Source organism: Argentina anserina, chromosome 2, assembly GCF_933775445.1.
Source record: "Argentina anserina chromosome 2, drPotAnse1.1, whole genome shotgun sequence".
Lineage (NCBI taxonomy): Eukaryota > Viridiplantae > Streptophyta > Magnoliopsida > Rosales > Rosaceae > Argentina > Argentina anserina.
In genome coordinates, this window is record NC_065873.1 from 332,775 (window position 1) to 352,598 (window position 19,824).

At 39.0% G+C, this 19,824-nt stretch overlaps 2 protein-coding genes and 1 pseudogene across 4 annotated transcripts; 2 read left to right on the top strand and 1 right to left on the bottom strand.

The window, feature by feature from the left end:
- The first annotated feature begins 6,139 nt into the window (after window positions 1-6,139).
- On the top strand, window positions 6,140-7,162 carry LOC126782163 (probable carboxylesterase 18; annotated as a pseudogene).
- Window positions 7,163-7,387: 225 nt separating this feature from the next.
- On the bottom strand, window positions 7,388-12,162 carry LOC126782630 (uncharacterized). 3 transcript variants are annotated; one of them, XM_050507916.1, is made up of 9 exons: window positions 11,997-12,162; window positions 11,641-11,752; window positions 11,141-11,331; window positions 10,934-11,028; window positions 10,430-10,852; window positions 10,226-10,334; window positions 8,685-9,330; window positions 8,283-8,417; window positions 7,388-7,837 (listed from the first exon to the last, which is right to left on the bottom strand). In XM_050507916.1, exons 1-8 carry the CDS (start codon window positions 12,129-12,131, stop codon window positions 8,296-8,298), a joined length of 1,833 nt encoding a protein of 610 aa, XP_050363873.1. In that variant the 5' UTR covers window positions 12,132-12,162; the 3' UTR covers window positions 7,388-7,837; window positions 8,283-8,295. The 3 variants fall into 3 exon arrangements, with proteins under 3 accessions (XP_050363873.1, XP_050363872.1, XP_050363875.1); XM_050507915.1 differs by having other exon boundaries at window positions 7,389-7,773; XM_050507918.1 differs by lacking the exons at window positions 7,388-7,837; window positions 8,283-8,417 and having other exon boundaries at window positions 8,872-9,110; window positions 9,199-9,330.
- A 160-nt stretch (window positions 12,163-12,322) lies between these two features.
- LOC126783170 (two-component response regulator ORR3-like) lies at window positions 12,323-15,978 on the top strand. The gene is made up of 5 exons (XM_050508585.1): window positions 12,323-12,615; window positions 12,917-12,984; window positions 13,749-13,826; window positions 14,761-14,831; window positions 15,510-15,978. Exons 1-5 carry the CDS (start codon window positions 12,522-12,524, stop codon window positions 15,703-15,705), a joined length of 507 nt encoding a protein of 168 aa, XP_050364542.1. The 5' UTR covers window positions 12,323-12,521; the 3' UTR covers window positions 15,706-15,978.
- The last annotated feature ends 3,846 nt before the right edge of the window (window positions 15,979-19,824 follow it).

Here is a 19,824-nt window from a genome sequence, read left to right on the forward strand (position 1 = left end):
TTAATATTGAAAAGTCTAAAGTAGAAAAGTTTGTTTAAGCAAATTGACAAATTTAATACTTACGGTAGCAAATTGGCAAGTTATGTAAAGCTAGGGTAGCAAATTAATAGAAAATAAAAGTTAGGGTAGTAAATTAACACTAAGGTGATTCCTAGAGTAGCAAATTGGCAATTAAGGTTTAGGGATGATTCATTTTACAACTTTAAGATGTAAAGCATTAAAACACCCCATCTAGTCTTGACATTATCATCTTTTTGACTAAAAATATGTATTTAGGAATATGCATGTGTGTGACATATAAGTCTGTATTATAGACATCATATGATTCTACAATTCAACCTCGATAACTAATTGTTCGATAAATTACTAATCTCAATTAAATAATATATTTCTCATTTTCCAACTATGTTCCAGTGTATATAACTAGGATTCCCGCTAGCTAGTAATTTTCATAATCCCAACATTATTCATTTATAGAGGTTTTAAATATAATTTATTTTCATTATCGTTTAGGTACGTACGTACTTGTTCAAATGATTATCTAATTTACTAATTAATTGTTAACATTAATATGCAATTTATCAAGCAGAGTAAATCTTGGAATGTTAGACAGTATGCTTATGCACAACTTTTGTGCTGCATGGTATATATATATATATATATCGAATTATGGTGATGGCATGCCGCAATGGTGCGGCGGACCAGCACAGCTGCACTACCCACCTTCAGACGATCCTGTCTGTGCCGGCCGAAGCTCCATCGGCGACCTACGGCGGCAGGAATCTGCAAAAATCAAGTTTCTGGGCAAATTCCGGCGATTTCGTCATTCCGACCGCCGTGGGTCGCCGATAGAACTTCGACCAATATAGACGGGACCGCCGAGAGGTGGGGAGTGCAGCTGTCGTGATCCGCCACATCGTTGCGGTCTGCTGTCACCGCAATTGGCGAATCCGTATCTTACGTAAGTTACGGACGTCCGCACCTGAAATACCTCATATATATATATATATATATATATATATATATATATATATATTACCCCAGGCGTAATGAAGAAGTAAAGAAGCAGGGTTTCAACCATTTGTAGAAGTTTTGAAAAAACAGTTGGAGAATCGATATAGAAATGCAAGTACCAAGTACTTGCTTGCAGCTCTAGCTGAAAAATGGTGGGACACAACCCATACATTTCATTTTGATAATATTGGAGAACTAACCCTAACTCCTAAAGATTTTAGTGCAATTACTGGATTGCAAGTTACCGGCAGAAGACTCAGATATGACATGAAGATTTACGATAACCCGAAGAAAATGAGCTACTTTTGCATGGATCTACAACTCGTATATGAACTATAAAATTTCTTCTCCTCGAGACGAGGATATATTAACAAGAGTGTTTATCCTGGTTCTTCTTGGCACAACTATTTTTCGTAACAAAGGAAATAATCTGTTCTTGTATTATCTTCCCAGTTTGAAGACGATAGAAAATATTGCCAAATATAATTAACTGGGGAGGCAGTGCCCTAGCTGTTTTGTATTGCAATATGGATGCCCTTAATTTGTCGAGGTTTGACTAAGGGCTTCGGCGGATACTCTAAAGGATGGGAGGTAACCTACTCTTTTTCCTTCTGCTAATCATATATGTGTAGTAATTATGTTCATCCGTGCGCTTGTAAAGAATATCAACATTTTTTTAATTAATAAACCAAAATCTAATTATCATGGTGATTTTCTCACTAATCATTCAGATATGGGCATGCGAGAACATACCGTCTTTGTGTACCGTGCCAAAACATTCCCGAGGGCACTATGCTGGACGTATTCCTCGTGATGTGATACCCCATAGTCTTGCAGAGTTAAGCGTGATTCTCAAACGCCTCACGTACGTTTGAACAGGTGAAGTTATCGACTATAACTCTAATCCACCACATTGTTAAAAATGATATGCATATGTATTATGTGAACCTCTCCCTCTTATATACGATATGCTCAAATTTGCAACGATATATATTATCAAATATATGTTATACGAAACGTACGTGCAGATTAATCTCTCACCCTGGGGCACGGATGACAAACTTCCACATTAATGTGTATCTAGCCTGGAACCGAATAAGAAGAGAATCTTGTTCGAAAGTCTCACTAGCAGAGCATGGTATTTGGGGGAAAGAGTGTCCATACAAAGCCTAGGAACAAATCACCTCTGAGTCCCTAAAGCTCCCCCGGAGACAATGTTCAGCATCAACCTGCTCTCAGATAATGATATTAATCTTGATTTTGATGGTTGACGCAACTCAATACTTAGATGACAAGACTGCAATGACTTACCAACATTTTCGGAAGCAGTTTTTGTCATACAACTACTGCACGGTCGAAGTGACCGAAATCGATCATGCGTGCATGCATGCATGTTTAATTAAAAAATAACTTCCTTCGAATTCTCGATCATATTAGTGCGAGGCTTTTTCATTGCAAATAAACAATTACCGTTCAAAATATTAGATATATCAGCCGACATTAATCAACAAGGAAATGATGAATATCTAGACTAAGTTTCTGCATGGCTTACATATTATCGATCACAAATAAATCACATGCATATATATAGAACCTTGCGGTTCTAGCTATTGATTGACATACGATAAGTGCATTTAGTTGAAATATTGATTACCACATCAGTCCCCTAGTAGTTTTGAAAATCCATTAATATTTAAGTGAAAATTTTAAGTGACAAATGCCCCATTTTAATTAAGAGTAATTTAGTTTCGTTAACTTTAAAATGGTACACGACGTCTATAGTCCTACCCAATATTTATACATGTTGTCAACCTTCCATTTGTTGTAGGGTTTTCTCTCTAATTTACAAGGGTAATTGTGTATTTCCCTTTCTTTGACCAATTCACTATGTGCACTGTGGAAGTATATCAAAATCCCTCATAAACTAGAGAACATGGTAGAGAAATGTTAAATTGCCCTTGCAAAATAGACGGAAAATTCTAAAACAAACGGAAGGGTTAACGGTATGTACAACTATTGGGTCGAAATCTATGCATCATGTACTACTTTGAAGTTAACGAAATTAAATTACCTTTAATTAGAGTTGGGCATTTGTCATGTATGGTTCTTAAAATTTTCACAATATTTAAAGTTATAGGAATAGGTGATGTATGAGAAATGTTAAATTACCCAAGTCTTGCATGGCAAGATCATATGACTCTCTGCATAGACCAATAGGCCATAGTTTCCATATTTTCTCCCTTTGTTAATTCTGTAGCTTTTATCGAGACGAAATTCTACTGTTTATGTTGACCAAATCTTAAACTAGAGGTTATTGTTACTAGAGATGAACAAGGAGGACGGCGAGCAAAGAGAGGAGAACAAACATGCATGTCAAGAGTTTGGATTTGGCGGATGTTGATGTTATTGTGCTAAGTGATGATGAGGAGGAAAATGGGGAGGAGAAGTGTGATAATCAACGAGTAACGGAGTAAGTGTCCATTATGTGTAAATTCATTTGCTTAAAATTTGGCCTAAAGTTTAAAATGCGTACTGATATTTATCAATTAAGGATGTTAATGGTCACGTGAAGGTGACCCAGGATGGTGATAAAAAAATGAGAATAAAGATATTAGCGAACATGTGAATACTAATATAAGGATATTTGAATTGTGTGCTGCTTCTTAGTTAGTTAATCCGTAATCTGAAACTGATCGATAACCCCCTCTATATCTATATATACAGCAGGAGCATGGAGATGATGATGAGGAGGAGAGTGATAGAGGACAGTTCTGTTGGAGCATCAGAATCTTGTTCCTTGCTGGAAAAGAAGCGCAAAAAGAGTAGTGAAGATTGTATCTACCAAGGAAATGATCGAAAAAGAGCAAATTCCCCTTTCTTTCTTGGCGATCCCGGAGCAAGAAAGATTTGATCAGTAATTGTTTGTATCGTCTACGCAGCATATACACATCAACTATACGTATGGATCATTTCTTTCGAAATTTACGTACGACGTTTGTGTGTATATATGCCTAGTCTGACTAAATGTAAGGGCTTTCTAATTTTGAAAGAGTTCTCTTTGACACGCACTTGGTATTAAGGTATCCAAATATTTTGCGCAAAAAAATCTCACTTGAATGCTAACTAATGTTTATTTTTTAATGGGTGTGTGACGGGGTCACTCTAACATAGAGGTTTAAGTTGATTGGTGTGACCGCGGAAGAGCTTCCGCCATTGGGATTTCGGATGGCAGCCGGGAAGGAGATTCTAGGATTGGAATTCCACTTGAAGATCGATTTGAAGATGAATTAAAAGAGAGAGAGAGAGAGAGAGAGAGAGAGAGAGAGAGAGAGAGAGAGAGAGAAGCGATAGTATGGGAGGAAAGAGTTTCGTACCTCGGTGATAGTATGGGAGGAAAGATGAATTAAAGGCCTCCATTTAAAGCTTCTTCTTGATAGTGGAGCCGCCAATTATCAATTTGTGATCGACCAATTTGAAGTTTCAATCTATCTTGCTGCCTAGAACCTTCGAACCTCGGTCGAATTGGCTTCGACCTTCAATCAAACATCTTTTGGGATGCCATGGCCTCAATCCAGCAAAATGAGCGCAACTATCGGTGTCAGATGCAGCTGAGAAGCAAGATGTCCGCATTTTAGGGGAGTTACGGACGTCTGCAGAATCTGCGTATATATATATATATATATAATAAAAAGACGTTATAATCTAATTACTTAGTACTCGATATACGAAATAACACATCCGCGTAGTGAGATATGATTTTAAGAAATAAAAATGAGAAATTATTTTATGTATTCGCTATATTGCTTAGCTGGTGTACCCTGATAATAATTTGAGGACACGTCCAAAACATTTTAGATTAGGATGTGAATGAATTGTTAGAATATTAACACCGTTTCACTCCGTATAATTCTTTACACTTCCGCAGACTGCAGGCTTCATATTTTGGATTTAATGGTCCTTCCAGATCTAGCACCCACACCAACAAACTCATTAGCCTCAACACCACCCATTCACGATTGTATCTTTACCAAAACGATATATATACTCAAACACACACAAAGCTTCTGCAAATCCATGCCTCAAGAACCTTATGGATCCTCTTCCTCTGGAAACAAAGCTTTTGCAAAATTGCAACTGTCTTCGTTTAGTTTGACTTGACGAAACCTTCTTCATTATATAGATTCTAAATAACTTAATTCTCCATTATATAACAAAAATTTTGGATCCTCAATCATCTCATGGGTATATGTATATCAATTACGTTTTTAATAGCATTTGGGGATTTTGTGAAAAGTTAATTGCAATGTTGGCAAATTTATGTTGCAGTGTTGTTGCACTCATGGGTTTTGCGGGGAGGAGGCTTTGGCTGCCCAGACAAAATTCTGGGTATCGATAGTGGCCTTTAACCATGTGGCATTTTTTTTAAAACCCACAAATCCCCCTACAAATGTGGCTTTGTAGTGATCATTCATACGTTCATGGAACATTAACACCTTTATCAAAAAGGTTAATTGATATAAATTACTCATAAGAAAAACCACGTGTCGTTAAATTATTGGCTGGGTACACCAGCTCAACAATATAGCAGGTATAGGGAATAATTATCTCTACCTTAATGTAGAGGTAGTATCTAGGAATATTAAAAATATAAATGTATATCGTGATTTGGAGAGTGAAGATCGATTGGAAACTCATGACTCATGGGTCATGTATTCTTTTACTCAGACAGGTTGTTTAGTACGCGAAAAAGTACATCTGATACAAACTGCATCATACACCGGCAATCTCTCTTATGTAATGAATATTCTTGCTGTGATGTTGGTTAGACTCTTAGAGTGACAGTAGTGTTGGTGCAATTTGGCACACACTCGATCGAGTTAGAACACGCATGAGATGCGACTTACCAAGTTTTTGTTGCGCTTCATTTCCATAACACTCGATCGAGTCGCAGCTTTGAAGAATATCAAACACGACTCGCCAAATTTATCAATCGAAGTTGGATAATTGGATCAATCAAACTATGAATATAAGCATCGACGGAATGCATGATTGTGTGCATGGCGGACTAGTGGTGTGGAAGCTTGGCCTCATATAATTTATCAGCGTTTCAACTCTCAACTACAAGATGGCCGAGAAGGATCAAAGCTCATCCCCACATCTGCCGTGGACTGTCCGCCTCTTCATCTCCGCCGCTTCCTTCGCCGTTGACGCTGCTCGCCGCTCAAACTTCACCGTCAACCGTACTCTCTTTAACCTGTTCGACTACAAGCCCTCCCCACTAACAAAGCCTCACAAGAATCTCAAGAGCTCCGACGTCGTCGCCGACCCTTCCCGCAACCTCTGGTTCCGCCTCTACACTCCCATCAACGCCGCAGCCAAGCTCCCCCTCAATGTCTTCTTCCACGGCGGAGGCTTCGCCTTCATGTCCGCCACTTCAAAGCCCTACGACGACTTCTGCCAACGCCTCGCTCGCGAGCTCCCCGCAGTCGTCGTCTCCGTCAACTACCGCCTCATCCCGGAGCACCGTTATCCGTGCCAGTACGACGACGGTTTCGACGTCCTCAAGTTCATCGACGACGAGAGCAGCTAGCGGCTTGTTCGACGGCGCGAATCTGGGAGAGCGCTGGCGGGAACATTGCGCACCACGTGGCAATCAGAGCGAGCGGCCACGCGTTTAATGATCTGAAAGTGGTCGGAATGATGGCGATTCAGCCGTTGTTCTGCGGGGAAGAGAGGACGGAATCGGAGACGAGGCTGAAGAAAGTGCCGCTGCTGAACATGGAGAGGATTGACTGGATGTGGAAGGCGTTTTTGCCCCAACGCCGTGGATATTTCCGGGGTTGATTTTCCGGCGACGATAGTGTTTGCCGGGGGATTTGATCCGTTGCAGGATTGGCAGACGATGTACTACGAGGGATTGAAGAAACAAGGGAAGGAAGGTGAGCTGGGCATTCATACATTCTATGCTTATCCCGAGCTGGAAGACTCCTCTGCGTTTATTCACAAAGTCAGGGAGTTCGTGGAATCCAAATCACTCAATGCTACTGCAACACTACCTACATTGACCAAGTCCTCACTTACCATCATATTGGTTTTAGGTTCCTTTTCAATTCCTGTATGTGTCAATTTGTTTTTCGAGGATATATAAATGGCAATAAAATAGAAGAGACGTCATTCAAAATAGAAGGCATGAGTTTCTGATAACTATAATTGAAATGTTCCAAAAGCACTTGATGTGTTTCCCGTATGTTCCATGGTAGAAATACAGTTAGGAACCAGCATGCGCAGTCCTGTTAAGACGCAGTGCTGTTGTGCAAGAGTTTGGATCGGCTGCTAAAGGTTCAGCAGATTTTTTCACTTCTCTAACATTCTCTACATTTGTAACTAATGATCACGCTATAACCCAAGTTTATTTTTATTATATGACTTGCATACACATTATTGTTTCTCCTTGCCTTAACTACCATCACTGTTCTTCTCCAATCCGGTACTCGTTCACACATTTGGTCCTCAAACCTCAGTGAAAAACAAAAATACTAATAGCACACAGAATCTACACTACAATATTTTGAAGTCCCAAAGATATCCCATAAATCATACCATGGTACTTGGAAAAAAACAAGTCCTACAAAACATATTAAGCCCTCTATATACGTACACATCTATGGGATGTTTCAAACACGTAACTTCAATACCTCCAGGCTAATCCGATCAATGATGCCAGTCTCTCCAATCCAAACCATGACGTTGTTAATTTACCTGAAAGAAAATTGTTCATATCCAAATGAACTTCAGCGCAGTTGCATTGGATTCATCGTTTCTCCTAATTCACAAACAGTAAGTACAAAAACCATCATAAAATGATAAACTGAACCACAAATCCCATAAAACTACCCTACAGAAACAGTAAGGACGAGGTCCTTTTCTTTCCATGACTTATAGTTATAGCATTACCAGGGGAGACGTGTTTTTTTTTAAGCCCAGGGAGACATGTGTTGTAGTTATAGCTTGTGTTTTGTTTTGTTACTCTGGAAAGAAAAGGATATGAGTGAAGAGGGTGGGGGAGAGGACGAGAGTAAATGAAATTTAAAATAAAAAAGCATTCGAACGTTGTTGTGTTTGTTTATATAAAAAGTCATGTGTCCGTTTTTCTTCCTCTTCACATCATAAACATAAACAAAACAGGTTCATAGAATTGACTAGAGAAAATTTTCCCCAACTTGCCTCTCATTCATTATATCAGGAATAATGAAGACTAAGTTACTAACCTTTCTCAACCTCTTATCTCCTGGTTTTGTCCAGAACCTCAATGAATCTCTTTGGAATCCCATATTGCTCAATCAAGTGTTTTGCCAGATTTTTTATCACTCCACCTTGAACCAGAACCTCCAGCCCCTTCTTACCTAAAGGATAAACATAAATGTGTATTCATCAGCAACTCTTGGAAGGAATTTTCAAAATGTGACAATATATTATATCCCCAGACTTTGTTGACTATTACAAACATAATTCAATATCAGAAAATAAGTAAATAAAGTAACCGATACAGATTAAAAACTAATCAATCAATTATGAAAAACCTTAACCTGTCCAGTAAACTAATGCAGTACAGATAAAGCGTCAAGAGAGAAAAGATACTCTCCGTATAAACTAATTCATGTGCCACAAACCTGGTAGTTCTGCCACTGTCGTACTGCAAGCAAACTTCTTTTGTAGCTCTGATGCCAGAGCTTCAGGATCCACCAAAAATGTTTCCAGTCCTGATAACTTGGTCATTTTCTTATTACCTTGCCGCCTTTCTGTCATTATCTGGACTGTTTTCAAGCCACCTTTACGAACAACCGAGTCATTTCCCCTTGTCACAATGTGATGGGCTTGCATCCGGTTCACAAATGCTGCTCCCAAGTCTCTTTTATGGATTTCTGTAGGGTACATTGAACCTTTTTTTATGGCCCCCTTGAACAGTGCATCACACAATATCACATCCAAAATCACACTGGATTTATCTGTCGGCTTAACCAAGTTTTCCTTTTCAACATATTTAAACACAATGTCCGTGGACTCTGAAGCACTGTAAAGCTCTCCTGTGTCAGCACCTACAGACGCAAATACTGGATTTACATGTACACTTGGTTTATAGATCTCAGCCACTTCAAGGATTTTGACCGACCTACTTTCACTGACAGTAGGAACACCAGTTTGAACAGCTTCTTCAACGTGCTGTTTCTCTGGCTTGAAAGATAAGTAATCCGGATGACTGCGGTTCACAGAAAGTAATACAGACTCCTTCTTATATTTATCTTCCTTCACTCCAATCTGCAGATGTTTGGGTGCCAACATTAAGAACTGATAGCAAAAACTTTAAGGAACTAAATCACAGAAATCTTAAAGCCAACCAATCTCTGCTACTCTCTACTCTGGCTATATAAGCCAGGCTATTACCCATTTCAGAATGTATCCAAGAGTCAAGCCGACAAATGGAAGAGACTCAATAGTCTTCACAAAACTACTACCAAGTACACTATACTGAAGAAAGTTTTAGATAGTTGTTGTACAGACCAATCATCATTAAACTGAAGTGAAAATAATATTTGGCCATGTCTAAAAATTTAACAAATCACATACACACTATGCTATCAAATAAACAAGAATCAGCAAGAGAAAAGAGTATTGCGAACTCCTGATAGGTAAAGGTTATTGCCTATACTACTGGTTATTTAGAACAACATATTATATTGTTTTTAATTCTTATGTATCCTGAAATCTGGCAAAAAATACTTTCACAGGGCAGTCTTTCAAGCCATAATGACTACAAAAAAAACATAGAAAGGGCAAGATTTTGAGTGGTGGTAAACCAAAAATTTCGTTCATGATTCTCACAATTGTTTGAACAAATTTGTGCATAATCTGAATTACTAAAACCCAGATGAGCCCTGAATGCAATCACAGTTATATGCTAACTTGATGAGTAATTGGTACACACACACACACACACACACACACACACACACATAAAAGACGAAATAAACCATGCAGAACTCAAAGCAAATAAACCATGCACTAAAAGATGCCAACTGCTGACAGTACCATATGTGCAGAGTCTATTCAGAATTCAAACTCCAAAAAGATTAATATAGATAACCCTCAAAGTGACTGGCTTAAAATTGAAAAGTGATTATTAAAAACGAGGAAAATAAAAGGCATAACGCACCAATCCTGTAGAGCATTTAGCTTGCAACCACTTGGATAATTTCTTGTAAGATGACTTCTTGATGTCTAGTGTGATGCCTGAGGGCCTACAAGGTAAAACATAATTTGACCTGCAGAACCACAAATCAATTCATGAGCTCTTATAAATGAAGTACATGCAAGAGAGAGTAGAGAGATATCATGCAAAGTTTAATCTTCCGCATACCATAGAGTGCTTCCGGGCATGGGAAGGTCTTTGTCTTTAACAGTCGTATGCAATGCTTGCAAAAGGTATTTTTCCAAAAGTGTGTCCACGTCCTCCGTGGAAAGAGGATGTTTTCCCTCTACAGTTGACCGGTCGGCGGAATCATCATCTGTTAGCTTCAGATCACCTATATGTGCAGCTACTTCCTCAGCAATCTCATTCCTCACATCAATAGGTGCAACTGCCGCAGAAATTGGTTCAGACTGCACATTGGCAACATCAACATGTTGCCCCATTTCCTTATTATCAATCCCATCCAGTTGATCATCTGATCCATCATTTACACCATCATATGAAATTTCAGCTGATGGCAAAGCAGGATCCTCAAAAACAGCATCTTCATAGAAACCTGCATTTGGCACATATGGGCCCTCAACTGATTCCCTGAAAAAAAAAAGGAAGCTTATTAATTTCTAAATGTCAATCATATGATTCATATCTATGTTAATTCCCACCGATACTTACCAAAGTAAGTCACCATAATAGTGAGCAATTTTTAAGGCTTTTCCGCGCAACCCAGCTTTTAATGCTTCAGTGCAACTCATGGTCGTAGTTCCCACCTGTAAAGATATTGACCAGTAGGACGATTATTACCCAACTTTAGTTACATAAATTGATGAAACAAAGGTTGTCTCCACTCCTGAAACATATACTAATTGCACAGATGCTTACAGCAATGGGAGCTGGATTTCCTGGAACTTTAACCGCCCAAGCTTCCCCAGCTGCAAATGATGGTAAACCTTCGGCAGGTATACTGATACCGGGAAACATCAGATCCGCCCCTCCAATAACATATCTAGACACCTCGCCCCCTTTCAGCATGAAAGAAGGCAACATATCAGGGACCTTCCAGAGTGCATAAACTGAAATGAAAAACAATCAACCAAAAAAAAAAAAAAAAACTATGAGTGACCTGTAGATATGCTAGCAGAGCTTCATTATCTTTTCATTAAGCCAACAAAGGAAGCAAATTGAGGCCTATGTTATGTCGACCTAATGTTTATATCCGTCTCACATAGTTTTGAGACCCCCTTAAGGTGAAGCTAAGATCAACTTCATCCAAAAATTTTACCATCCGGTTAAGTGTGGCACAGCACATAGTAGTAAAAAGGGAGAAAACAAGAAGTATGCAAGAACAGATAATTAAAAAGGACAACAGAAGGACAGGATACCTGTGGGAAAAATTTCTTTACCACGGCCATCAATATCAAAAAACATAGGATAGCCTCCCTCTATGGCATATACAAGCACTCGATTTTGATACTTGGAAACCTTTACCTCCACCTAGAGATTAAGCAATACAAAATATACGGTAGTGAGTAAGACAGTAACTAAAACTATGTGGTGCATTTGAGCAAATAGATAAATCCTTATTTGAATTGTAATTCGTAGTTGAATGACTGCATTTGAGCAAATGGCACAGCCTAGTTGAAAATGAAACTATGGAACGACAGCCAAACATAACTGAATACAAACCACAATCCCAAGTTAAAGTGAATCATGATGAATACAAGATACGATTAAATACCTTGGGAGGGAGCAAAGCATCGATATCGGCGTCGGAAGCTCTGGGGAATCTATCTCTGACCGTCCTCTTCAGCTTCTTCCTGTCAGCCCCTGACAGCCTCTGGTGCGACCGAGCTTCCACGCCCTTCTTGAACATCTCTCTCTCTCTCTCTCTCTAACTCCGGCGGTGTTCCTCTCTCTGTTTCCTTCCGAACTATATTTTATCAAAATGCGCAAGGAAGTTTCTGGGTTTCGTTGTTTGGGCTGGGCTTAGGATATGGGCTTTTCCCGGGTCGGGTACAAGAGTCAAGTCGCACAAGAGGGGGAGATTCCCCGACAAGGCAATCTAAAGATTGAACGCTTTATTGCAACACTCGGGCGTTCTTCACGGCATGTGGCCCCTCTCTTCTCTCTCTCTCTGAAGAACTGAGAAGCTGGCCATCTTTGTTCTTCTTGTTTGTTGTTGTTGGTGTTGAATATATGCCCACCCAGTAAAGAAATATATAGCAGACTAGAGTAGTAGAAGAGACTAGTGATTATTCTTATTATGGGGGAGCAACCAGTCCATGTTCTCGTCGTCGACGACTCCTTGATTGACCGCACAATCGTCTCCAAGCTCCTCAGAGCTTCCGCCTTCAAAGGTCACTGCTTTAAGCACCATGCATTCCCACGTCTCCTCCTTAATTTCTAGATTTATTTTCTCTTCGTTTATGTTATTGCCTATTGGTGTTGGTCATATGGATCCCCTCTATCTGCTTTTTCTAACCTTCCTATTATCCAGATTCAACACTCAAGCCAAGAGATATCATATTTCTTGGTTTTGTGATGTTGGCTTACATTTCTTGATTCCTGTCTGATGAAGTTTCAAATTATGGTTTGGTTGTTCATGTATGCCTCTCTTTTTAATACTGGTACATCCTGCGCATCTCATTTTCATTGCAGTTACTACTGTAGGAAGTGGAAAGAAAGCACTAGAGCTTCTTGGAATGGAAGAAGAGAAGTCTGTTAAAGTAAGTTTCCTGCTTTCAATCAGAAGCCGTCCAGTATCATATATAAGTATATAACTCATGATGCTATCATGTAACCTATTATGCATCACATTATGAGATTGAAAAACCAAGTTTCTTCTCCCTCCGTGTACTACCTGTGTACATAGAAATATGCCTAGTTGTTTACAGGACATGGAAACCAACATATGCATCAATTACCACTGAAAGGGCATTATTTTTGGTTTAATTTAAAGAGCCAGACACAAAATTTCGTATTAGTAATTTATATTAGTGGAACCATATATAGGTCTTTTGGCTGTCCGCTCCGTCAACATTTCACTTGCTGTATACCCTTATAGGGGGGGTGTCAGTTCAAAACTAAGTTATTCTCAATTTCGTCTTTATTTTACCATCAAATCGTGTCTATAGTATAACATCTTTGTTTGTGGTTTAAGTATCCCCTACAGTAGTAAAAGCTTATCAGTTATCACTTTCTTCGGGTGGACTCTAAAACACAAGTAGATTCAGCTTCCTTGTGGATTTTGGTTTTCATATTAAGTTACATTGTTTGACATCGGCAACATAATGTTTTCCTTTGCCAACGTGCCATCTGAATGCCACCCTGCATGAGTTGATTGTAGGCTGTAGTGGTTAATAATGAATGGTGTCTTCATCAGTGAGGGCTGATTAGTTTGTGACTAACATGAGCTCCGCTTTCAATTTTTTCTTTCTGCATCTGCCCATTGTCTCACGATAATTATGTATATATTCTTGTTTTTCTGCAGGATCATGATGTTAACATAGTTCTTACTGATTATTGTATGCCTGAGATGAATGGACATGATCTTCTAGTTGCCATAAAGGTAATTGTAATATATCAGTTCCCTTTCTCAACTGTAACTGACGAGAGTGGCTGATGATGGCAGTATACAGCCATAACTCAAACTAAATTTAGCACATGCAAGGTTTCAAATAATGGCCAATGTCTCGGTATTTCCGTTAATACATGTACCTCCGTCTCCAGTCACCCACATGGATAGGGGTTGTAAAGTGTCCTGACTTATGACGGGTGACAGAAAATTGTCAGATATTCATAAAAATATGAAACAAACTTACCAAATATGAACTTATATTTGGCTGAAATCTTAAGCAACTTCAATAGAAGATGAGAGAAACAACCAGCAAGGCAGCAACACTACCTAGAGTTTAGATCAAACACCCATGTAGCATACACTAGGCCGGATAGCAAGTAGGGTTCTATAGATATCCAATTATCCATAAATATATAGTACAAATTTACTGAACTTGAAGTTATGCTTGGCTGAAATCTTGAGGAACTTCAATAGAAGATGAGAGCAACCAGAAAGGCTGCAACACTACCTAGATTTTATATGAAAAATTCTTGCAGCATGCACTAGGATAGCAAGTAGCTATAGGGTTCTATATAAGTATATAACACGCACTAGCGCACGTTTATAAATATAGATATAGATACATTTCATTGGTCAGAAGTGGACTTGAGAAGTGTGTATTTAGCTGGTCCTATCTAACCTGTAACTTCTTTAATTTAGTGCTGATGTGTCCCTAGAAATATTCTTACCTGGAAGGCCAATATATCTCTGAATATTAACATTTAAAACCCTGAACAGAAGCAACATTTTCTATTGATGGTAAAGAACTAGTTTCTAAACACTTCCCCGGTTTTCTTGTATATATCTTTGTATTTGAAAACATAAATCACATCATTATCCCTGAACTAATTTCTTGCTTTCAATTTTTCATGTACTTGATATTCAGGAGGACAGCCGCTTGAAATCAATTCCGGTGGTAATAATGTCTTCTGAATTTAATCCACAGAGAATCAGCGGGTATTAGTTTCATTGCAATCTGTTGCTCATCACATGCTTGTATTAGTCATTGTTGATTCATTGAGATATGCATCTTAACTATTGCTTAGTTTTTTATGGAGTTGATGGTTGCTCATATTAAATGTTGAGTCATGGCTGGTGATCATTGATCACTGTTAGTAATTGAACAATGATATGACCAACTTACCAACAGAGAAAATATACGAAAGGAGACTGTTGCAAATAGGTATCACAATATATTTAGTTGTGGCTTTCACTTGTCATAGCTTTAGAGCTTAGGGTGAGTATAAAAATGTTTAAATGTATGTAATATATCCTTGACTGTTGAAGTTGTGCCTTTAGACTTCCAATATATGATAATTGAGAGGCTGAAACATGATACCTTCAAAAGGTCTGATCAACGATTGAGAATTTTACAAATAAGTCTTTCATTGTAGCTGACCACCTTAGTTGAAGAGTTCTGTATTGTAAGTTTTAACTAACAATCTAACACTGATCTTCACTACTAACAGAATATGATTAATAATATCCGTCCCATGGTGTTGATGTAAAATAGTGAATAACTTTAAACTACACTATAAACGACATAGTATGATAGTGCCCCTTTTATTGGTCCAACTACAATGGTGTTGCTGTGTGTGCTAACACTTGCTGGATTTAATGTTTTGGACTTTTTAGGTGTCTCACAGATGGTGCTGAAGAGTTCTTGCAGAAACCTCTGAAAGTAAAGGACTTGGAAAATTTAAAGAGTTATGCAAAGCCAGCAGTTCCAGTACCCAAAATAGGAACAAAGCGAAAAGCTGTAGTTGATTTGATGCCAGAAAGTAATGAAGCAGTACGGCGGCCTCGCTATGCTGGAGTTTCTGTCGCATAATTGAATGTCAGTATTCCCGCAACAGGAGATCTCCAAATGGTTCCCACGAGTAACTTCCAGGGTGGTCTGTTAATAGGTTGAGGTTTTTAGCTAGATGATCTCTTCTTCCTTTTTGTTGGTGTTTGGTGATGCGAGTTTTGCTATATAAATGTGCTACAATTGCTTGTAATATAGAGTTATAGACCCTTCCATTTAACAAATTATTCCACTTGCTTGTTCCTATCCGACTTTGTTCTTGATACCCACATTGAATGAAGTACTTTTCTAAAGCTAGTAGCCGGGTTTCAGCACGGTCCTGACTCTTCTGTGATGCAGGGGCACCTTACTCAAAACCCAGTAATGCATGTATATTCCTAGCAGGCAGAGCTTAATAGGCAACTGGTTTACTCCAAAACAGCGCCATATGCACTATGTTTTGTAGCTGCTATTTGGTTAAAAGAGGCTGAAAATGTGCGCATGTTGCATGTATCCAAATCTGAAATTTCCTTGATCCAGAAACCGACATGATTCCATAGAATAAAGACGTCGGACAGTAGTTTATGGTGCATTAGGCTGTCATCTGATCTGAGACATGTTGACAGCATGATCCAAAAAAAGGCTTCTACTGTTTTCAATTCCTTTTGATCACCAAGAATTCCTTTGATTTTGCCAGTTCGTAGATGGAAATGACGCATGTTTGGAAGGATTGAATTCTTCGGAATTGTTTGATGGACATGCGGTATAACAGGCCAACTGGGGAATATATGAAGATGTGCGAGGCGCCTAGTCTATAGATAGACAAGTCCATTTTCATTCAAAACCTTACTTTCACAATAAGCTATAATAAACAAATATAAATCTAAACGCTTTTGAAGTTGTAAAAAAAAAAAAAACTATTTAGGCCATTTTTTCAGCTGCGGACATCCCCATTCCGGCGATGGCAGGCCGCAACGGCGCGGCTAACCAGCACAGCCGCACTATTCACCTTCTGGTGGCTTTGCCGGCCAGAGCTCCATTGGCGACCCACGGCAGCCGAAATCTGCAAAAATCAAGTTTATGGGCAGATTCCAGTGATTTCGCAATTCCGAGCGTCGTGGGTCGCCGATGGAGCTCCGGCCGGCACAGACGGGACCGTCGAGAGATGGGGAGTGCAGATATCATTGTCTGCCCCGCCGTTGTTGCCTATCGTCGCCGAAATTAGCAAATCCGTACCTTACGTAAGATACAAACGTCTGCACCTAAAAATTCTCTTATATTAAGTCGATGGCATGGAAAATCATAAGAGATCTCTATAGAGAAATACAACAATTGGAATTCCAAAAGTGACCAGCCCCAAGGCTTGGATTCCAAAAGGGATGTTTATCAGATATGAAATTGACCAATGGACTCAGTGTTATGGTAATCGGCCACAACATGACCACACTGAACGGAAGGCATCATATGCAAACCCAATCCTTCAAGTATTCTCCCTTTCCATTTCACCAATGGGTGGATCTCCTTGTTCATAATGATATACATATATCTCAAACAGCCTTAAATTTTCATCTCCAAGTAACTCGTGCAGTAGTTCAGTTTAAGTACCATATTTACATCTCATGTTGAGAACCATTTCTCTAACAGAAGAAAGTTTCATGATCAACTAATGTATGCAACATCCTCCATGGACCCTAAACTCGAAATCTTAAACTCCATAAAAAATTTAGAAGACTAGGTACGAGATTAAATTTTTATCTTGAAACGTACGTATTCCAAAAGCCAAATGTTATCACAGCAAAAACATAACATATTCCCCTCAATAAAGCTAAAAAATAGAAGCAAATAGGTGAAAATTAAAGAAACCCAATTTCTTAAGTTATAACTTGGGATCATCCCAGTTGAGCAAGTACTGATCGACACTTAATTTGCAGTAGCATCTGTTGATAGCTCGCAGGCTTCCACGGGTGGCATCGGGTATCGGCACAAGGGACAAAGGTGATTGATCTCCAGCCACAGGACAATGCAATTGATATGAAAATGGTGTTTGTAGGGCAAACAAGCGATCAGATCTTCAACAGATTCTGCAAAATTCTCAAGACAGACGGCACAAGTTGGAGTCTCTAATTACTGTTTCTTCCAAACTATGAAATCCTAATTTCTTCAAACCATGAATAAAGGATCTAACTGCAGGAGTGCATATTGCCTTAAATGATGCAATTGATTCCTCTATAGAGATCTCTTCCTCTATAACCTCACCCCCATAATATCATGGCCCATGTAGCTGAAGATTTTTCTTGGAATTCAATCAATGACATGATCATAGTCAACACTACCCCAAAAGAACACAGTGAGGTCCATTATCAACACACTAATAGGAATATGATTGGGAATGTCAGTCACCACAGAAACTTATGAACAAGTTTGTCAATAATAGCTGGCACTACTTCTTCTGGGATAGATGCAAAAGTTCTGTGGCCAGAAATTCACTCGTGCGTTCACGAGGCCTCACAAATCCTTGTTCAGCCACCATGGTTAGCGGACCATCAATTTGGTAGTCTTCTGGACCATCAAACCAATACCGAGTTTGCTTACAGAGACGTATTATGACTGGACTACAGCCTGCTCTACTTATAGGAAGTGTTGGATTTGCTGGTACGTGCACCACTGTGGTATGAAATATATGCCGGCTCTCTGTGGACATGTTTGAATATATCTTCTAGATATTGAAGGGAAGCAAAAGAATTAAAGAGCTAGCTTATATACTCTAATCGATCTTCAGGCTAGGGTTTAAAGAATTAACGTGACTTGGCAAACATGCAGTATGTATTTGTAAACCCTGTCTCTTAGATAAGAATTAGGAAAAGGAAAAGCACTTGGTATTGTCCGATCCCTTTAGGATTCAGGGCGAAGGATCAAATACAAGTTGTGATCGAGGTTGGAGTCCCTCTTGTACAAGGATTTCAATAGCCACGTCCTAACGATGTGTTCCTAGAGTTGACAAAAGCAATCTCAAAATTCTCACAAACCAAGCAAGAATTTCAGGAACAAGAGAGAGTATTTAGAAATGCAGTCACAACATTAGGGCTTCTAGACTGGGTATTGAAAGGCAGTAAATCTAGCTCTATTTCTGAAAACATGTTTTTTCTAAACCTTGCTTTCATATCTACTCTCAAAATCGTATCTTTCTCTGTCATCTTGCATTCCATTGAGATGGAGAAGGGTCATTTGATAATCTTGCAATCATGTCTATCCCAGACCCGAAACAAATCGATCAAACAGGTTCAGGTGGTTCAGGCCAATTCATCCTCATGCATGTTGTGCCTAATTGGTCATCCATCCAATTTGGCAGGTTGAATCGGGCTTGAAAAAAGAACCAGAGGGAAGCTACGTACCCCATGTTGTATATAACGAGACCTTCTTACAGTAAGTGCGGCTCTTTGTATCTTTCTTTTTAATCCTCAAGTATCGTGAAACATGGGTATAATATGGAATTGAAAGGCAAATGCTTTTCACTTAACTGGTAGTGTACTTGCAGTTTTGATTTAGCTAGGGATAATTGAAACTTATTTGATATGATGATGGATGCTGCAATATGTTCTATATATGTTGACTGATGTAATCATCACCGACTGGGATCTTCACTCTTCTGTGATGCGCGCAGGGGCCGGGCATCATGTTTGAAAGTGAAATCTAGTGTTGTTGCTGCCATTAGGTTAAAGTTGAAAGAGACTGAAAATGTGTGCATGTTGCATAAATCCAAATCTGAAATTTCCTTGATCCAGAAACCGACATGGATTCCATAGAATAAAGACGCCTATGTTGCATTAGGCTGGCATTTGGGAAATGTTGACAGTCCGATCCAAAAAAGGCTTCTACTGTTTTCAATTCCTTTTGATTGAACAAAGTCAGAGTCACCCCCACCCCATATATTGAGGTCTAGAAGTTTTGTTCTTTTTTGACTCGTGGGTTTGACCCATGAAATACGATTATTGGTTAATTTAAATTTACTTGATAAATAAATTTGATTTTGTCAACACGTTGTGAATATTTAGACTCGTGAAATATTTGGAGTTTTGAACAAAAGGAGAAGAAGAAGAAGAAGAAGAGAGGATCGAGTTTGTGGGGAATTGGTTGGGTACTACATAACCATCAGAGCTAGCTGCA